Source organism: Lonchura striata, chromosome 1A, assembly GCF_050655825.1.
Source record: "Lonchura striata isolate lonStrDom1 chromosome 1A, ASM5065582v1, whole genome shotgun sequence".
Classification (NCBI taxonomy): Eukaryota; Metazoa; Chordata; class Aves; order Passeriformes; family Estrildidae; genus Lonchura; species Lonchura striata.
The window spans coordinates 34,053,541-34,075,318 of NC_140741.1; the positions used below are offsets into that span (position 1 = coordinate 34,053,541).

A 21,778-nucleotide genomic window follows, 5' to 3' on the forward strand; every position below is an offset into this window, starting at 1 on the left:
AGAAATGTGTGCCTAAAGTTAAGATCCCCTGAAGTTAGTTTTGTAACATTTGAACTTCTGGATCATTTTAGGGCAAGTTTTCCAAAGTATTTATGTTGTGAAAACTGCAGATGGAAGCATAGTGGGATTTTCAAAAGCAGTTGAACAGACAAGGCACTTAACTCTCATTTAAATTAATTAGCTATATTGAGCAAGTTCCCCTTGGCACTTTTGAAAGTTCCACTGCTAAGTGTTTATGTCTACATAAAAAAATATGGTTTTCAGAAGAGGATGAGCATCCAGAAACTCCCTTTAAAGCTTGACTATTACAGGTTTTCAGTAGTTCTGGAAATTATTATTGTCCCTTGTTCTAAGTTCCCAAATGATCCTCCCTTGTTTTGTAATTTAACACTTCCTGCTGTCATTTATTGTATAAAGTTAATCTCAGAGAAGAAGTGGGATCAACAGTACTAGCTCATAAAGAGAGAAAAAGTAATGGCATGGGTGAATCTTCTGCAAAAGTTCAAGAAACTGGAATCTGATACATAAAATCAGATATTTAGCACTATTGTAATTGTTTTGTACTGCATTTACTTATTACTTTTATATTATGCAAAATAATAGCTCAAAAATACATTACAGGCAAAGACTGCTGCAGGTTGTGGATAGCAGGGAGTGAACCAGATGACCAGAATTAGCATGGCTTTTCAGTTATTAAAGTCTACATGTACAGAAACCCTTAACAGACCTGTTCAAGTGTAATAAAACCACAGTGCTCACTTTGAGGTACAGTTTCCCCTGTTCTATCTTCTGCTCCTACTACAGTATTGTCCAAGTAGCAGTCTGAGGATATAAACACATGAGCATTTTGGTTTCAACCAAGAGTCGGCTTGTGAAAGGAATCTACTAATTATTCCCACTTAGCACAATTGCTCATTGTGGAGTGGGTCTTGGGCTAGGTGAACTGGGTTGCTTTTGGCTGAAATGAAAGCAGAATATGCTTTCCAGATGGACAGTTAATCTTCATTAATGAAGCCCACTGAACTATGTCAAAAGTAGGTCAATACAACCTTCTTCTGCAGACTCTAAGTTCAAATACAGAGCAATGGTGTCATCACTTCCTCAGAATTAACAGCTTTGCTCTGCCGATTGGTTCTTACGTGGCACATTGCTTGTTAACAGAGCTGTAAGCTGAGTTGTCAGTTGGTTGTGTTCATGGGAGAATCCCATTTTCCACAAATTTCCAGAGTTATCCTCTTACAATGCCAGAATTTTCTCAGAGATACAAGCATTTTGAAACTATTTTAAATTTCAAACACTGGCCAATGTTTCTTGTGACTATATCTTCTCTTTCTTCTTAAATAGTAATACAAAAGTTCTACTATTTTTACTAGTTTAAAACTCATAACATTTTTTAAAGCTTTTTGATAAATCTAGTTCACTCTACATGTGGGTTTTTGCCTAGAAAATTGATCCAGAAAATCAAAATTTTAAAACATAGGATTTATACCTTGTAAAATCCACCTGCCCCAGCCATTCATTCTGGTTACTTTCTACATTGATTTAGAACTTTTTATGCTTTAAGATTCATTTGTGTTTGACTTTTTCTATGGCTAATCAGTCAATAGTGTTTATATTAATAATTAATTTATTACAAAAACAATTCTTTATCCATTTTTTTTTAACATTCATAAATTTATATAACTTTATATGCTGGAAATTATATATTTTTTAGTTTGTATCAGATGTATCAGAGTGAAAAACATATATGAATCTTTGATGGCTAGCTTCAGAAGTAAGAATTTATTATCAGTTGTTGCCAATGTGAGGTGTAATCTGAGGCACTTTAATGTTTTGCAAACCATGAAGAGATTTTAGGCATGTTTTTAGTCAATTAAAATACTGTCAAGACAAAAGCATGTGAAATTGAAATAGCTGTAAAATTAAAGGATTTTTTTTTAAATTTTCAAAGTTTCTTTTTAGTAAGTAGAAGCTCTAAAAGACAAATTGAATTCTCTGTACTTATCTAAGCCACTACTGTATTCACGATACAATAAATGTGATCTTAGGATGCTTAATGGCAGAAAAGAACCACTGTAGCCTCATGGTGTTAAATACTGACCTGGTATAAACTCACCTTGCTAATTCAAATATGTTTAAAAATTGGACAGCTAAGCTTAATCCTGTAAGGCTTTCTGCTGGATGAGATATTGCCTTTCCATGCCGTTCTAAATTTATGCTGGATAAGGTGTTGTCTGCTCTCCTGGTGATTCTGTATTGTGTGCTATAATCTAGCCAATATGTACTACTGTTGTTTTCTGCATCATTCCAAACTTATCCACAGATCTGGATTAGTATGTCCATGGGTTATTTTTGCCCCCCATTGTTGTAGTATGTGACTAGATCACAAGATTTGTATTTATTCTCCTAGCAACAATGTGAAGGCAAATTGTCTTTACTATCATGCTGATTTCCTCATAGCATGTTTTTTCTCATGTCTAGTAGATGAAACAATAAGGGGTTATGTGGGCTTTTAAGATTTCAGTGATTAAAACCAGGAGATTGTATTAGAGGTGAATCCTTTCTTAGTATATCAAGTGCTCTGCTGGAGCACCATCAAAGCTGTTTCATACAAAACTGGGTTATTCTTGGTCTTTCTAGGAAGCTAATTGCTTAAATGATTTTCTTTTCCACAGTCAGTAGATGATATATTTTGCATAGTCATCACAATCCTTGATTGGCCTTGATGGCTTATTTCTGGAGATTCAGGATCCCCTCCCACTGAAACCCTCGAGTGATTGAGGGTTCACAGAGCTGATTTTATGAGCGATTCTTGTGTCCTTGTTACTCTGTGCTCCCTTGGAGTGGAGTGCAACATCAAAGGGGCACAGGTGAGAGCAGGAGTCTGCCTGCTTGTTGCTGCTTTATTCACCCTGCACAGTGCTGTAACTGGTGCTCTGGCTCTCTGGGGAAGGCAAATAAGGCCAGCAATGCTACACTGTGATTTCCTCTCAAGTCTGTTGAAATTGCTTAAAAAATAAACTTTAAAGGCCAAAATTACCCCTTTTTATATGCTGTCCTCATTCTGTCCTCCTCCAGAAGGAACTGAAAACACTCCTGATGCCTGAAGTTTTGTTACTGCTGTTTCTCTTATGAGTAAAGCCTCCAAATGAAACAAAAGTGCTCAGTACGTAATAGGCAAGAACAAGGAAAATGCTTTGTCCTGGAGTGCTCACCACCTCCCAAAGGAATGAAAGGTGGGGCCTGGAGCAACAGGGAGTGGTTCTGGTGCCCGCCAGGGGCTCTGCTCCACCACAGCTCTGGTTCACTCTCAGTGAGCTCTGCACAACAGGGTTTAATAAGGGTGGGCTAAGGATAGCTGGCACCAAAATGAGTGATAATTTTAAGTAGGAAATTTTTTAAATTCAAGAATTCCTCATTCAGATTTCATTTGCAGGGCATGCAGGAAGAATACATAAGTGAATGAAAATAAATGTATTTTGCTAATGTGCCGCCGTGGAGAAAGGTGGGATTTCTAAAACAAGATTGCATTGTTCTGTGCTACAAAAGATCCCTGGACTTATTATATCAGGAGAACTAAGGCAGGAGTATGACATCTTTCCATTGTTATTCAGAAAGCCGCATATACTTATTTTAATCTTCTGGAAATGCAAACAAAACAGTTTTGAGCATTTCAAGGCATCAAAGGTGAAAAAGTGTAGGAACCTAGGACATCTCTCTGGCTGCCCTGGCTGTCTTGATACCCTGGCAGGGGGCTCGGAGACCTTGGCATGAAGTCAGAAACACCTGTGGCTTCAAATTTAGCCCATGGGAAAAACTGCCAATTTTGTGTGAAAAGTTACAAGCCACAAAGGTTTGAGTAGTATGGTAGTTGAATTAACATAGGGTGAAAAAGTAGAATTTTAGGTTTTAAAATAAGGGGTTCAAGGGGACAAGGTGGAGGGATTTGAGCGTGCTCTGGCCTTCTTCTCCTTCTTGCCCTCCATGTCTTGCTGTGATGGTGATACTTTTCTATTTGTTTAAGGTAAAGACACACTGTCCAACACAAATGATAGATATTGGCACGTTGTTATAAACATAGTACACATAGTTTTTAGTATAAAATGGTAACACCATCCCAAGGGGGTGGGAGTCTGTCACAGACTGACCTGCTAGACAGAGCACAGCTACTTGAGAAAGCATGTTATAGATAAGAGAAAATAAATAACCTTGAGAAGCCGACCCTACGCATTCTGACTTCTTTGGCCGTGCGGGCTGGGAGAAAAAAGACTTTTTACAATCTCAGGGTCACCTCAACCACCTGATCCCCAAGAGAAAATTATAAAATATCCACATTTGTGGAAGGGATGGCATCACAGACCTTTCTTTTCTGGAACTCTTTGTTTTGCCAGAGCTGATGTTTGGAGATTTTAATAAATTTCTTTACTGTACCAGAAATTGCAAATTGCTCTGAAGCTCACTCTGAAAATAGACTTAGTTTGTAATTAAATGTTTGAGAACTACTGATATTTATATTTGCATGTGATTAACTTTTTACAGCACTACGTATGGGATTTTTTGCTTTTGAACTAGCCTGGAGTCAATAAATATCTTTACAGATGTCAATTTGGTCAGCAGCAAAGAGGTAAATAGAAACTAATGACACTCATCAAGCCTGTGGCATGAATGATTTATTGGACACACTCATTTAACACTTCTTTAAAGTCAGTGCAAGGGAAAGAAACAGGTTTCTTATTATGGTAAACTGTATTTGTGCTGTCAGCAAGTAGTGATTTATGACAAACCTGTGGCCAGGTTTAGGATATTATAAATGAAGGAAAATAGAAGTCTCATTAATTTTTTATACCCACAGGTAGAAGATATGCAGTGGGCTAACAGAGAACACACTCATCCAGCATCTGTCTGCAGCCTGCCCTGTAAAGCTGGGGAAAGAAAGAAAACCGTGAAGGGAGTGCCCTGCTGCTGGCACTGTGAGCGCTGTGAGGGCTACCATTACCAGGTGGATGAATTCAACTGTGAACTCTGCCCCATTAATAAGAGACCAAATGCCAACCGTACGGATTGCCAGCTTATCCCTATAATCAAACTGGAGTGGCATTCTCCTTGGGCCATCGTGCCTGTCTTCATAGCTATTCTCGGGATAATTGCCACCACCTTTGTGATTGTGACATTTGTCCGGTACAATGACACGCCGATCGTCAGGGCCTCTGGGCGGGAGCTCAGTTATGTGCTCCTGACTGGGATTTTTCTCTGTTACTCCATTACATTTTTAATGATTGCAGCTCCTGATACAGTGGTCTGCTCATTTCGAAGGATCTTTTTAGGACTTGGTATGTGTTTCAGCTATGCTGCGTTGCTTACCAAAACAAACAGGATTCACAGAATATTTGAACAAGGTAAAAAATCTGTTACAGCTCCCAAATTTATTAGTCCAGCTTCTCAGCTGGTGATCACTTTCAGCCTCATATCCTTGCAGCTTATTGGAGTCTTCATCTGGTTTGCTATTGATCCACCACACACCATTGTAGACTATGGAGAGCAGAGGACACTTGATCCAGAAAATGCCAGAGGAGTTCTCAAATGTGACATTTCAGATCTTTCTCTCATTTGTTCCCTTGGATATAGTATTCTCTTGATGGTCACATGCACTGTTTATGCTATTAAAACAAGAGGTGTTCCAGAGACCTTCAATGAAGCAAAACCCATTGGATTTACTATGTACACAACCTGCATAATTTGGTTAGCTTTTATTCCAATCTTTTTTGGTACAGCCCAATCAGCAGAGAAGGTAAGTGATGATGTATTTACCTGTCAAAACACTGCTCTTTTTCTATTTTCATCTCTCAATAATTACAGCACTAAAACATTTTCACTCTTACACATGAGCAATTTTGAATGGCAAACAAACCATCAGAATTCACAGACAGTAAAGTATATGTTTCAAAAGGTAGATTTCCTATATATTAAGACAAGAAACTGATTGTGATTGTTCTGTGACTGGCATAAAAATGTTGACAATTTCTCAATATAACCTTTAATGACTATTTCTCCTAACATTTGTTATTGCCCTTCAGTGATGCTGTGGCCTGTTACCTGAAGCACTATCAATCTTTGTTATCATCTGCAGATCTGATAGAACTGGTTGCATTCCACAAGTCTAAGAAGATCAACTTACATTTGTCAAAAATAATGAAGAAAAATGCTGGGGCAGAATGAAAAGAATTACTTTTGTCTCTGCTTGACACACAATTTTAAAAATGTAAAAGAACCAAAATAGAACAGGAGGAAATTATTGGTGAATGAAATGTGTGTAAATTCATATAAGGCATAATTCACTAATTATTATATCAATGCAAAAAGAAAGCACTTTCCTGATAATTGAATAAGAAATGAAATAATTGATACTTAAATGCAAACCACATCCAACATGTGGCTCTCCTGTTTTAATGGGAAGGCAGAGGTAAATGTCAACTGTGTGAGTATTTATTGAGATGACAGTGGTGAAAATGACAAGTTAGGCAGGGAAAAGTCATAATACTAGCATCACTCTTCAAAACTGCAATTATTTGATATATGGAAATTCTTAAAAATAAGAAATTAAAGTTAATAGTCTTTCACATAAATTCTTGTCTTTCCTTATAGCAGGTTTTCTATAATGTTTTCAAATATTAATTTTAATGTAATTGGAAAAGTCAGGATGTGTTCACTTATAATTGTGGAAAGATTTGACATGTCTCTAGTTTAGAGGGCTCCCCTCTCTGTGAAATGAAAGAACAAAGTTCTATATTTTGATGAAACATTTTCTAATTCAAGCAGAATAATTTTATAGGGCAGAGAGTGTGGCAGAAAAAAATATTTTCCTCCCTAAAAATTGAAGCAGGCTTACTGAATTGGATCAGGCTTATTTTCATGGCTTTTTTTGGATTAAGTTGGGGAAACTGATGCCTTAGGTTTTAGCTTTTATATTTTTCAGATTCTGTACTGCTATAGTGTGTAGTTCTGTGCTTCATATTAAGGGATGGTAAAATCTCTTCACAGGGTAGCTAGACTGAACAATCCCTTTTCTAGCTGGGGACCAAGGACAACTGATCCAAATCTCAGGCCCAAGAGCCTGAGATGTAGCCCTGAATTGGGCTCTTGTGCTGCCCAAGGTTTATCCATTGTGTCCTTTTCATAAATCCCCGCTTTATTCTTTAACTCCATCTAGCCTCTGTTCTAGGTCAGCCGTGGCAAGGCATCAAAGTGAGTACCAAGGTAATGGCTTATGACAGATAGAGTAAGTTGAAAAATCCCATTTGATGTAGGAAAACATGTTTAGGTAAATTGATTTTTGTATTTGTAGGCTTAAGTCACAAAAATACTTTGTTTTATATATGTGTGGTACTTTTAACAGCTTGGTCTGATCAAGTTTATGGCAAGTACTTGAATCAAAATAATTGAGTCTTGAAATAGGAAATATTTCTCTGCTGGCAATCATGCATTGACTTTGATTTACACCATCAGTTCACTCTACCTTGTAATAAAGGATGATTTGATTTCAGCCTTTAAAGATGAGATTAATGAACATCTCTTTTGCATTTCTTTTTTGAAACCCAAAACTGAACACACAAATGACGCTAAATCACACAGCTTCTAATGCTAAATTTCACTTGTTAATTGCCATTTTTTCTTTCTAAATTATTTGTTTTTCTATCCTCTTCTTTATGGAGGGAAAAAGTGCTAATACAGTAGCTGTGTAATTCAAATTATTATTTTCAAAGTGCTTCTTCTTTTTGCTGCAAATAAAAATATGCTTCCACATAGAATCTTACAGACATTTCATAACAGTTTACATATTCCATAAAATTCAAATACTTCTCTGAATGAAATAAAAGTGTGTAAATCTAACTGTACACATATGCATGGTTTGAACAAACATGGTTTCTCAGTTGATGCATAACACCATAAGAAGCATTTTAAAAAGAGGCTAGTGTATTCTAGAATATTTTATTTGAAATTTTATGTGATGATCTTTTAGGAGGATGAAGCAAATGAAAAACTTACACAAATTTTTTTTTTGGTTCTTGCTCACATTGCCGTTATTTTAGAATAGTAAAATTATTACTTTCTTTTTATGGCTTGAGCTTACTGAAAGAGAACAGAGCAATGGGGATTTAAAAGTGCTATTTTAAAGCAATGTTTCCTTTATGAAATGTTGACAGTAATAAATTTATCATGACATTTATTACTTGCCAGGGGTATTTCCAGTTTCAAACTTTAGATACACTTCTGTTTGAGTAATGAGTACTTAAAACCTTTCCAAAATGTTTGGAGGAATTTCAGTTTTCCTAGACATTAGCAGTGCTTGCAATAATAGCAGACATTAGCAGTGCTTGCAATAATAGCAGAAGTCACTAAGCATTTTTTGAAAAAGAGGTTGTACATACTTAAGTATTCAATTAACGCTAATTAAATAACAAACCTACTGAGCAGCTTTTATTTCATTGTCAATACCACTGATAACAAAACTAAGTACCATCAATGCTGAAAATAGATGTCTAGATCCAAAACTCAAAGCTCACCCTACCAAACTTACCCTTACATTTAGTGGCCTTGGGGATCAATTCAAAAGTATAGGTTTCCTAAGAGATTCTTTAAATAGTCTAGAGGAGTACAAACATGTAGAGTCAGCACAAGTCCATAAATTGAGTGTTGGCATCAATCAAACTTCAAATATGCATGATGAAGGTAATTTAAATAAGCATAAGTACTTATCTGCAGACAGACTAGGAATCTTGATGATATGTTCTTGCTATGAAGCACAGAATGGGAAACTGCTCTCTTCTCATGAAGAATTTTGCTGGTGAATGCAGCTGAGTTAAATGCATGAATTTGCATGCAGTGACATATCTGTAAGAAAAAATGTAGTAAAAGTTAAAGTAACTTGTCAAGATGCCATGGGAATATGTTGATTTCTAGTCTTGACATTTGTAATATTTTTAACCATCCTTTAAAACAAGTGCTGTTTTTTAAACTTGCATTATCTTAATTTACATGTAAGTTTGAAACTAATATAAAATTGAGAAAACTACTGTATATTATTGAAGAAATTAAATATATATATACAGAGATAATGAAAAAAAAATCAAAATACCAATACAAAATAACCTGGCATAATTCAAGCTTGGTGGCTTGTATTGATCTCCATGTTTACTAATTTGTCCTTATTTTCAAGCAACAGAATATAAATGCACTATGGTACTAAGCACACTATTTTGAGGTTGTGATCCTTACAGATATCCTGCAGGAAAATATGAACATTGACTTTAGATTCTGTGTGATTTTTTTTTTTTTGTTTAGTTCATGATTTTGTCCATTCATGTTCATGACGGTTTTGATAGCTCTTTCTTCATGAAAGGAACCTACCACAAAAATTTTAATTTTTCCAGTGTCATTAAACTGAATGACAAACGGCTCACAAAGACATAAAACCACGAGTTTTCTAACACTTACATTAATGTCAGTAAGGTGCTTTAGAGGCAAAGGAGAGAAATTCTGTGAGAAACCATTCTGTGAATATATATTTCCTCTATGTCATGTACATGTATATAGCCGAACACTGGAAGTACTGGAATCATCTAGGATAGAGATGTCTGAAATGTCATTATAACCAGAATGCCACCAAAAATTACATTGAATAGCTAAGTGATTAAAACAGGTGTTTGAATTTCTTTGTAAAAATAAGTTAAAATGGCAGATTGCACTAAAACCTCCTGAGGATAGATGGCTGTCTGAAGTGCAACCCTATTTAATAAACTGAATTTTGTAAATTCCCTTCCTTTTTGAATTTTTGACAGGTGGATAAATAATGTTTATTCACATTATTATTAGACATCATTATTATCAGACATAATTTATTATATTAATCTGGAAATACTTTGCTTGAATGAGAAGATGAATACTTGTCCCCCATATTGTGGATGAAGAGATGTTTCACTTTCTGCTAAGGAAAGATGATAAAAAACACTGAATAATTTATTCCATTTCTTCCAACTGGAAGCAATTACAAGGTATGATCTAACAAGGCAGATAAATTTCAATGTATTTCCAATTGTTCTGAAAAATCTGATCTCTCTTTTCATACCTGCAATATAGGAAAATTGTAATTTTATAATAGAAATTTTTTCATAAATTATTATGCTTATGATTTTACTATTCCAGCTCTTTTCATTCTGGATTTATTGTTCAGTGGATCTTATGCTTATATCCATCTGTTTGTTAGTAACACTAAAAGAAGTTAGAAACAATATAAAGAATATTCCACTATTAATTTGACTTGTAAATTACTGCTGTAATTGTCAAGAAAAAGAAATTCAATTCTCAGTGGGAGGAAGAGCTAGTTCCATCAGAGTACTAATATGTGTTCAGTAGTTTAAACAAAACAACTGCTAATGATAGTTCAGGTAGAGACTTCTTACTTCTCCCATATTTCTAAAAAAAGTGTACAAATCATCTTTTGTGTGTGTGTCTTTACGTTATGAATTCTCGACTAAATATTTTCCTGTGACTGCAAGAAAACAGCATCTTAATGATTCAGCAGACTGTATTAATGAAGGGCACAACACTGAGCTTGTTCTGCACTTCAAAGCATTCTCTTCTAATCCTGATTGTATGTGGAGTTCTAGCTTCGCAGGTAGTCTGTGCAACACTCATCATGGGAAAGAGTCCAGAAAAGTAACTTATAAATTTAGCATTTTTCTCATTTTATGAATATGTTTTGGCTTGATTAAGCTAGAATCTCTGCTGCCAACGCTGTGCATAGCATTAGGATTAATCTGAGGGATATTTGAAACAGTTTCTCATTTTCCTTATTACAGGAGCAGAAGCTAGAAGAGTGCTGGTGATACATTCCACATTCAGGAGTTTATCATTGTTCAAAACTCCATTTCTGCACTCTTAATGGCTTTTTATTCAGAATCTTTAGAATATGGGAGTACTTGCAAGATTATAAAAAAACTATTGGTACTTGAATTTTTGCATGTTGAAAGTACAAGATTCATAAGAAGCAACTCGGAAAACAAGACTTGTTTATCTCGTTTCTACAACTTTCTGTAGCAAGGAGGGTGTTGTTTTTTCTCCTAGGTAGCTAGTGATAGGACAAGAGAAAAATGTGTCAGGTTGTGGCTGGGCAGGTTTAGGCTGGATGTTAGGAAAAATTTAGTCACTGAAAAGGTGATCGAGCATTGAACAGGGAAGTGGTGGTGTCACACTCCCTGGAGGTGTTTAAAAGACAGAGATGTGGCCCTTAGGGGCATGGTTTAGTGGTGGACTTGGCAGTGTTAGGTCACTGATTGGATTTGAAGATGTTAGAGGTCTTTTCCAACCTAAATGACTCTATTATTCTATGTCTTGGAAGAGGAAATGAGTTAAAATTCACCAGATTATTTTATAGAAATATCCTTCTCTCTCACTGGAAATCATGTTAAGAATGGAAAAACTTTGCATCCTTCTCATTTCATGTTTTTTCAAATGTAAAATTTCATGAGCTAAATTATTTCTATGCTTCATAATTTCCTCAAACTTTTGACCTAATCCTTGGCAGAAATTAGAACATTTTTCTTCCACTGTGGAAATAGAGTGTAAAGTGCGACCAAATTGCAGTTTATTGCCCAGTCTTCCTCTGCTTCCATTCTGTCTGAGAGGAAGTTCCTTGCTCCTTGTTTGTTGTTGAGGCAGCATATTCCCCTCCAGCTGGAAGATATTCAGTGCACTGCAGGCCATGGTCATTGCGGGGTCGTTGCTTGTTCACCCACGGGCTGAGCAAATGGTTACAGCAGCCCCCAAATGTGTTTTCCCTCCCAGCCTCCCATGAGCTGGTGTTAGAGGACAAAGGAGTAGTCATACTTCTGGGTGGCAGCATGAACTGCAAAGGATACCTGCAATGAGAAACTGGTGAGATAGAGAGATCCTCTTTTCTTTCAGAAGTTGCTTTGTGGGAACCCATTCCAAAAGTTATTTCTAAGGAAAATAATGTGGTTATATTTTTCTTTTTATAAAGTTTATTAGCTGATAAGTGAGACAAAACTGATGGATTGGGTAATTTAAAATATTGTAGGCATTTTCAAAGCTTTTTTGAGTTTCAACCATTTCTATCCTTGTAAGTTTAAACTGAATTTGGAAACAGAGCAATTCTGATATTTAAAGAGCATAATATCACAAGTTCTAAACAGTTTCCACTTTCTTAAACTGAAAAATGTCTGAACTGTTAACCAGCCTTGCATTAAAAAAAAAAAAAAAAACACTTATAAAAAGTTTTTTTATGAGTTTTCAGGCCAAGTACATTTTTAGAAAATACTACTTTTTGAAATTTCTAGCCCCTGTTTAGATTTTTTTGTTATTCAGCATAGTGTGTACCTGAGTTTCAGGAAGTGTTCTTGCTGAATGACTGTGCTGAATGACTGTGCAAAGTCAAAGCATATGTAATTTTAAACATTGGACTTTATTGTTTTAAGATATGCCCATTGCCTTTATACTGAGATTTCTTTTCATTTCATTAATTTAATTAATGAAGCTACAAGGATTTTGAGTATGTATGTTGAGCACTAATTTTAATTACAGAATCACAGAATGAACTAGGTTGGAAAAGACTTTTAAGATCATCTAGTCCAACCTGTGATAAGTTTTCTAGGACATATCACAAAGAGACACTCTCTAAGCTCCTCCTCTCCAGCTCCTCCAAGAAAGAAGTGGAGTGTTTAGTAAAATATATATATATATTTTTTTAGCCCAGTGAGGCACTCATGTGTGCACCTGAGGGTTGCAAACCCTTTTCATTTCTGCATAGCTGCATGTCTGGCATACCTAGTTGTATACATTGAAAAGATGTGCACCTGCCACATAATGGAAAACACTGGCATTTTGCTTGTCTGACATGTTTGCTTCTGGCCCCATCATGAATGATGGCTTTTCTCCCAGAGTCAGGAATGAGCTGCCAGAAAAATTAAATTTGCCTGTGATCAGCATCCTACCCCATCCTGGGGAATGTCAGAGAGTTGGTAATGTGTAGATGAAGATGGAATTGCATGCTAAAGAGCTTTAAATAGATATTTTTGGATACTTGCTGGCTTCTGTGATAACTATTAATCTTTACTGAGAAGCAGAAATAATTTTGTGAAGCACAGATAGCTAAATAACTCATCATCTTTTTTGTAAAAAAAAAGATCAATAATCACAGAAAAGAGTTTGTGACAGACCAGAAATGTTTTATAAAGATAATATTGAAAAAAAATATACCTTAGCTACTGTATTTTTAAGATTCAGATTCACCTCACAAAAATATTGATTGATTGGCTCTGATTTCTTCAGTGCCAAAATCTGGTTGTCTTCAACAAGTGCAGTTTAAGATAAATCCTTCCAACATTTAAAAAAATCTTAGGTTTTCGGGGCACTGTGAGGGCTGGTTTAATTTGCATAAAGTAAAACCAGTGATAACACAAACCATATGGAAAATATCTTTAAGCAAATTTATCACTTAGTGAAAAATGTCTGTAAGTAGACAGGAAGAGAGATTTTTTTTCAGCTAAGAATGATTTGATAAACCCACATCCTGGGGGGGGAAAAAAGCTATGGGTAAGAGAAAGCTAATTGGAACTATCTTTAACACTTATAGTCTTGTTAAGACAAATAGAAAATCTTTAAATAGAACACTGTCTAGAAATTGTGTTGGAACTATTTCTGAGATGCTTTTGGGAAACTTCGTGTTCTTGCTAGCTCTTGCCAAGTTGGAAGGAGTGCATCAATAGCCCTTGTTGTAGCTTTACAAGGTTTGTACCTTACTGAAAGTAAACACATGTATGAAAGACAGAAGAAACAAACTAACAAGGCTTTTAGCTTGGCTCTGAGTAGATATTTAGCTTCTTGTCTTTTTATCTCCTCCTACAAGAATTCCAATTTTGCATAGGATTCATACCAGTATCAATATTTTGACCTTACAAATAGGACAAAATACTGTGGACTGTTAAGTTGTCATACATAAAAAATCTTTTCATGTTTTTTTGAAGTGAAAGGCTGGTGTTACAGTTAACAGTCCAGACATTTTTTCAGTTTAAGAAAGGGAAAACAGTTTAAATTGTGATATTATGCTCTTTAAATATTATGCTTGTACAAGCTCATCACCTACCATATCTTGAACTTGACACCAGTTCCCCACCACACTGATGAACATGATCCCCATCAGGTGATCAGCATATCAACATATGAAAGCCATATTACCTTGTATTTCCTTTAGATAAATAACATTTTGAAGCACAGTTATGGTGACTCAACTAAAGTGATAAGCACAGTAGGTTGAAGGGAAGAAAGGCAAAGTACTTGATTTTTTTTTTAACTCCACTGAACTCAGATTAAGAGCAGCTGTTCACAGGTATTGTGAATGCCATTCATTCAGGTACTGTAAAACACTTCCCTATTTCAAAATAACAAGGTCAGAAGGAGATTAGAGGAGAAGAGGGGAACTGCTTACCAGACTGTGTTCAATGGAAAATAAAGGAAAATATTTTTAACTCTGATGCTAAAGAGCACACTATATTTTGCAAATGTCTTTTCCATAAAGTTAGAAGTCATAATTGAATGAGATATAGCAGAAGAGCTCACAGCAGGCAAGGCATCTATCTCCTAATCTAGTAATCAAAAAGACACAGGCAAACCAATGATGCTGAAATTGGTCCCAAAGCCCAAAACTGGTTTACAAATAGTCACTATAAGGGAATTGTTTGCACCATATGTTTTCCTTAGGAACTGATCTACTGAAAGGGTGCTTTAGGTTATGGTACAAACTGAAGCAGCTTCTTCCAGAACACATCAACCTCCTATCCTTTTGAGCCATCACACTGCATAAAATTTTATTGATCCACAAAGATCACATACCTCCATCAAGGCTTCCAGACTCCAAGCTAGAAATTTCTCTGCTATTTCTCCAAATTATTTGCCTTGTCAATGAGACTTGCAATTTCTTTTTTTCCAACTACCACCAAAGATACAACCTTTGTCCTTTTTAACCTTCATTTTTTTGCTGTTTAAATCCTCTCATTTCCCTGCTTGCTTACTTGATAATTTGTCCAAGAGACAACAGTCATTGCAGCCATTGCTGCTTTTTTTTTCTCTATCCCAACATCTTACATCCTTGGCATCTTATATCCTAATTCCTAGTTATTTTCTGTGAGAATTAGGACTTAAACTCTCAGCTTATCTCTGTGTCTCTTCCTTCTCTCCCTCACAAACATCGGTGATGGCATTTAGTTATTGGTGTTTGCTGCTTTCACTCTTAAATTTAGATGGTTTTACAAACATTTCCTCATTCCCATCCCCTCCCCTCCCATCCACTCCCTTCCTGTCCCCTCCTCCCTCCTCCCCCCAGCATTCTCAAATTTGTTCAAGTTTAGTGCTCTACTTCTGAAAGATTCTGGTCAAACCACAATCAAGTGAGAGAGTTTTTCCAGTGATGTCAAGAAACATTGATTCCTGTGCTGTTCCTTTAATACTTTGGCTGTATTCATCCCCTCTATGTTTCAAAGTACTAAAAGCTTTTCTGAAGGGACCAGAATAAGCTGGAGCTCTCTGCATCTGTGTTATATAAGAACATAACTGTGGAATTTGACATTGTGGTTTTCATTTTTTATCTAAAATGTAGGTCATATTTGATTTGGCTTAAAATTGAGCTAGCTATCCTGTACTTTTGTGTAGTCTTAATAAACATCCCATGTGTGTTTGAATTCTCCTGCACACAAGCAGAAGGCATAAAAATTACATTACAGGCAGTTCTGGTTTTCTAAGCACCCAAAACAGGGGAAGTGTTAAGTACATTATGTCCTTAAACATTGCTTCAGCGGAGCAGCTTTTAAACACAAGGGAGGCATAAAAGGAAGAGGGAGAAATATGTGGTGTGCTTCCTCCTATCTTCTCAGCAGGGATGTAACAGTAGATCTGGTTGACTGACTGTTTCTTTGAGGCTTTTTGTGGGTTTCTCTTTCTCTTTGTACCCATGAAGCTCTGTATGGTAGCTTGGCAGGTAGTTAGCCAGATGGGGGGCTAGAGAGAAGCACTGTCAGCTGCATTGCTCCAGCTGCACTTGCTTTGAGAAGGTCCAGAGCCAGACATTTTAGCTTTTGACTGTATTCATTTCCTCTCAAGGTCACCAGAATATACAAGGAAATGTCAAAACTGCAATTGAGCCTCTTCTGTATGACATAATGAAGAATAAAATGAAATGAAGAGATTTTTAAGTGCTTATAGAGTGCACTAATACCTTTCAGAGCATTGTTTGACTATAAACTAATTAGTAATTTCTGTCTCCTCTACATGAATAAAATAAAGGCTTTTGTAAAATGATACTAGACATTTTACCTATTGAATGAAAGGATTAACCCAAATTTTAATTGTCACCTGAATATTAACATAAGTTCTTTGGTCCCTGTGTTCATATACAGGCATTCCTCTTAAAGTTGTTGTGCACACATGTTGACAGAAGACTAGATCCCTACAGTTGTAAAATGAAATCATCAGCACCTCTCCAACACATGTAATGCCTGAGAGCCAGTGCCGAGATCTATTTTTTACTGCAGTTAACACTACCATGCTGCTTAAAATGACAGAGTATACACAAGTAACTTAGATCTAACCTGTCAGGTTAGCCAGCAGTGATGTGATTCTGAGCAACAGAGTGCTTATTTTCTCAATGATTTTTACTTTTCTATTCTAGCTTTTTCAGTGCTGGTAAACAATACTCTCTTCTTCCCACAAAGCCACCCACTTGGGTGAAGTATATTTCACAGAGGCTCCAAACTCTATGCCTTATTGACTTCTTGTTGAAATCACTTTTTCAATATATTCACAGCTTATCTCTTCTTTCTTCCCTTAATCAAGGCGTATTTCACTTATTTTGAAGAATGACACTGTCTTTCCGTAGGAAGTTTAAGTGTGCATGTTTTCTTATTCAGGTGATGACTGTATTTTGCTCACAATCTAATTAAGTGTGTGAGTAATATCTATATTAAGAAAAGAAAGAGAAAAAAAAAAAACAAAAACCCATCTGTTACATCCTAGAAGCTTCAAGTACTTAGATTTGTCAAAGAACATTAAGGAAGCTAGAGTACATGCAATTTCCAAAGATGGGCCCTTGTTGTCCCATTTCTTCTTACACAAGTCTCCCCAGATGCAGTCTATTAAAAGTATACTTGTCTGCAGTTTCTGGTATCATGTCTGTTTATTTCAGATGAATAAACAGCTGTCTAACAGGAAATGCAGCTCTTTCACAGATACAGAACTATCATTGAAGAAATATTTTAACAAAGAGGTTGTGTTTAGGGAACCATTGTGGCTGGAGATAGCCTTAACAAAAGGAGCTAGTTTTCTTGGAAAGCCTAGGAGTCTAATATTTTAATATACCCAAGATATTCTGCTATTAATTGAGCCACCTAGCATTTGATTTCCTAATTCTGACAATTTTGTATCAACTGTATGTAGAGTTCATGTAAAGTCTAGCTCCTTTATATTGTTTATCTGTGCTCCATATGCAAAAATGACATATTTCCTTGTCTTTGTTTTACTATATTCAGTTGTCTTCTAAGATTACTGAACAATTTTGGGAGGAAACAAAGCAGCTGTTTTGTAAAGTTTATGGAGGCAGCAGGTTTCTGTTTTCACTAAACAAACTTCCTGGATTTTTTTCAAATGAGTGATCAGCTAAAGACTGTTATGAGAGGTCTCCTAGGACTGCACAGGGAGAATGTTTTAATAATGTCTTTCTTTTTATTCCTGTGTTCTTATATGGTTATGCAAATGAGGAGAAAGTAGCTGTTAGTAGATGGAAAATTATGTGTGTATATTGTGTGAATATTGAATTGATTCTCACTAAGCTGTGTTTGGATCACTTACAACATTAATTACGGTGGGCAGGACATTTGGTGGAGTCATTGTCCTGAAAGTTTGCCATTTGGACAGGCTTTCACATGATCATTGTACAGAAAATGTTGCTGTTTTGTACATAGATCCTAATTTTTTTTTCACAGCATGAAAATGCCAGGTCAGTGGTCTTCATCTCTGTTGCCAGTATTCCTACAAGTCCAGGCATGAAGATCTACTTTCAAATTTCAGTTTAATTAACAGTTTTCCATATTGTTTTAAGGTATGTTAAGCCACTTTTTTGAGTCTCTAAGGAAAAATATAATTCCATTATGTTCTGTAGCATGTTCATGAAGCTAATATTTTGGGAAATATGAGACCAAGTCCCTCCATTCTCAGGAATGGTTATGAGGCTAACCAACAAAACCTTAATAACATTTATGATGTAAAAGGATGCCACCACCTCTTCTGTCTCTCATATCTCTATTTGATTTAATTTGTTTTTCTTTCAAGGGCCTGAAAAGAAAATATATTATGCAGAGATAAATAAAATACTTATTAATTAAAAAAGGTTAATTTTTAATTGAGTTTTTCTGTGAGCAAAACCAGAATAAGTGCATCTGATTCAATCCCAACCAATTTTTAAATTATAGCTCTTTTGCCAAATTAGAGGTAAAAAAATTGTCATTGACTTAAGTTCACTATCTTGCATCTTTCCTTCATGGAGTGCTGTATACAATATTCTACACCAGCCCTAGGGGAAACAGAGCCTTCAGCTACAGCTGCTTGTAAATGGGGACTGATGACTAACATAGAAAAAATTACACAGCCCCTTTTCCAGGAAATAAAGGATATCTCAGGATATCTCCACTGAAATGATGGCTTCCCTTGAATCTGTTAGTGACATTAGGAAGTGTGACAATAGTCTTCGTTACCGTGATCCCACGCAGAATTCAGTGCAGTCCTCACTAACTCTGCTGGTACCCAGGGCAGTTCTTGTTCACCTGCAGCTCTGCCTGGCATTCCCAAGCAGTTCAATTCCTCAATAATGTGATAGAGCTTCATGATTAAAAACCCAGATGTACCTGAATATGAAAATACAGAATGGGTGCTCAGCTGTAACTCTTGAAGGGCTTCTACTGTGGTAGGAGTTCTGTTTATCCAATGGATAATTATTTTATGAGTGCAGGACCTGAATGCAGAGGAATAAGAGGCCAAATTCCTGAGTGCCAACACACATCATTTGAGTGCCAACACACATCACACATGTTTGTCATACACTCATAAAAGTGGGGAGGTAGATTGAAAAAAACCTATTAATTCTGCAGATACACAGATAAGCCTTCATGGATCTGTCAGAAACCAAGAATCTAAAAATATTAAAAATATATATATAATGATAAAAATAGTGCACAGTATCATTTTATAGTGCTAGAAAAAAAAAAAAGGGATAAAATATCATACTTGAAGCCTTAGAGTAGTCTCTAGTGATTAATAATGGGAGAAGGACTTCAGAGAGTAGCTTTTTCTATGACTAGGCCTCTTTTATACATTCCTCTAAAGCACCTTGTTTTGGCCACCCTTTAAATCATGGTATTTGACCACATGGATCACACTTCTAATCCACTCTGGTAACTTCTACATACTTTAATATTTACAAAAATAAGGTATGTTTCATTTTATAGTATATAGTTCTAAATGTAAAATAGCTATTTGTAGTAGAATATCACTGTAGGGGTTTTTCACGTCACCATTTTTTCCTTCTTATTGGTTTCCCATTATATGCCATTGTTGTTAGTGTTTATGAGCTCCTGAAAAAGCTTTTATGAGCTTTTGAATTTTTGTTCTTTTCAGCCCTACTTTATGTGAGACATCTGATATATAAAAAATAATATAGTAAAACTAAACACCATCACCTCTCCCACCACCCACAATCATGATGTAGCTGTGGTTATAAAAATTACACCTTCATATAGAATCATGTCTTCATTTCTTCATGTCTTTTTCCTGAAGTTTTAAATTTGCATTCTCTGCAGCTAAAAAAGTATGCATCTGTAAACATGCTGTGATTTTCCACTTGCATGGCAGCAGTATACTTTTTAAGTGGAGACAAAAAATGCTCAATTATTTGTGATTACTCCCAAGATTCTTTCATCTGATAATGCAAACCACTATGTTTAATACCTTTCAAATGCATAATGTATAACTTTTCATCCTAGTGGAAGCTTTTAGGTTTTATGTAGTTCATGAGATTTCCTAATCTGACATAATTGTTGTGGCACCAACAGTTTAAAAAGTACTTCTTCTTGTAGAGGTGTTTCCTAATCTACAGGGGGCCTGTTCTGACAGAAAAGTGCTGTGTGGCTTGTGACAGACTGCTTAGTTACTGCCTTGGAAGTAAAATGGGGACAGTGAGGCTCCCTCACTTGGCCTTTCTTCTGGCTATGTCTGTCTCACAGAGGCTTTTTTTCTTAAAGGGCTTGTGTGTTGGCTTCAGCGAGGGTAGAGTTCATTTCTTCTCAGTAGCTGTTACAGTGCTGTGGTTTTTAAAAACATTAAAAATGTATAATTACTGTAGGAAAACCAGTTTGCAGAGTATTTCAACAAGAATGGTACATGAGATAACCCCCACCATGCTTAATGGTCACATGGTGTTTGTACAGAGTTGGTGGATAGAGCTCAAGGAATAAAGGAACAGAAGATCACAGTGGCCCCCTTGTAAGGGAGCTGTTTCCTTATGGCAATATTTGTTCTTCAGACAGATAAACTGGGATTTATTTGACAGTATGCAGACACGTAGGGTATGTGAACACAGTCATCCTAGGTTTCTAGGCAATACGCTAAGTTCCAAGTCCAGGTTCTTACTAAAAGTTGCATTTAGAATGATCACAGAAGTGTCAGTGTCCACCTGCCGATGGCTTGTCTGTCATCTTTTGCATTTACAAATGCAGTATTTATCAAAGGTGTCTCTGAACATGCAGTGTATGGAAGCTTTCAAATATAAAAATGAATGCTCCAATAGCACAGAAGCTACCCTTTCATATCTGCTAAAATGTTTAATATACAGTAATTACCTGGGATTTAATATATATATAACAATTGGAGTCCTTACACTCATAGGACTTCAGTGGTCTGAAACAGTGACCTTTAGGCAGTCAAATATTTACTAAACTGTACAATAATTTTACTAAATATCTTAGCTATGTCAATTTTTTAACATTTGCATAAACCATAAGCATCAACTCTGTAACTTCTGTTTTTTATAGAGAATATTACTGTGGTTGTTGAATTCTTTCACAGGAAAAAAAATTAGCCTTAAGGAATATTTCATTTTTTTTTCCTTTTTTGATTATTAGTAGACATATAATTTCATGTCATGTCCAGAAGACATTACTATGTCTTTGCATGTCTCTGATATTCTGTATTACTTTGATACAATAAGTGTTTTGATGGTTTATTCCACACACATTTTTAGTCAGTCATATTTGCATACATATAATCCATCCCTTTAAAATCCTGTTTTTATTGCTAGATCCTTTAACAACCTGTGATTTCTGATAGTTTGTAGCTCTGAGTTATGTCACTTTTTAGTATTGACAAGAAAGAAAAATAAAAATTAAAAAGAAAAATAATGGAAGAACTCTGGTGAGTAAGTTTGGCAGAATGCTGGGAAGATATTTTGTTGTCAGAGGGTGACGGTGGAAGTAACTCCCAGTTTTGTTACCTGTGAATTCAGAAAGGCCTGACTGCTACAGAGTCACAGGGTTCTGAAAGAATGAAAATTAGTGTACTTTTCACCTCCAAAGGCATTGTTAGAAAACCCTAACAGTGTGGTAATCATAGAAAAACAAAAACTTCAAATGATGGCTAACTTGCAAGGTTTTCACTGAGAAGGAAGGAG

The 21,778-nt window shown here is 35.8% G+C and overlaps 1 protein-coding gene across 5 annotated transcripts in view; it reads left to right on the forward strand.

Moving 5' to 3' along the window:
* The window catches only part of GRM8 (glutamate metabotropic receptor 8), a 316,002-nt gene that overhangs the window by 264,637 nt on the left and 29,587 nt on the right, over positions 1–21,778 (forward strand). For all 5 annotated transcript variants that reach the window (XM_021555217.4, XM_021555218.4, XM_021555222.4 and 2 more), the window contains one exon: positions 4,853–5,788. In XM_021555217.4, the coding sequence (XP_021410892.1) occupies positions 4,853–5,788 (936 nt within the window). The remainder of the gene's footprint in view (positions 1–4,852; positions 5,789–21,778) is intronic.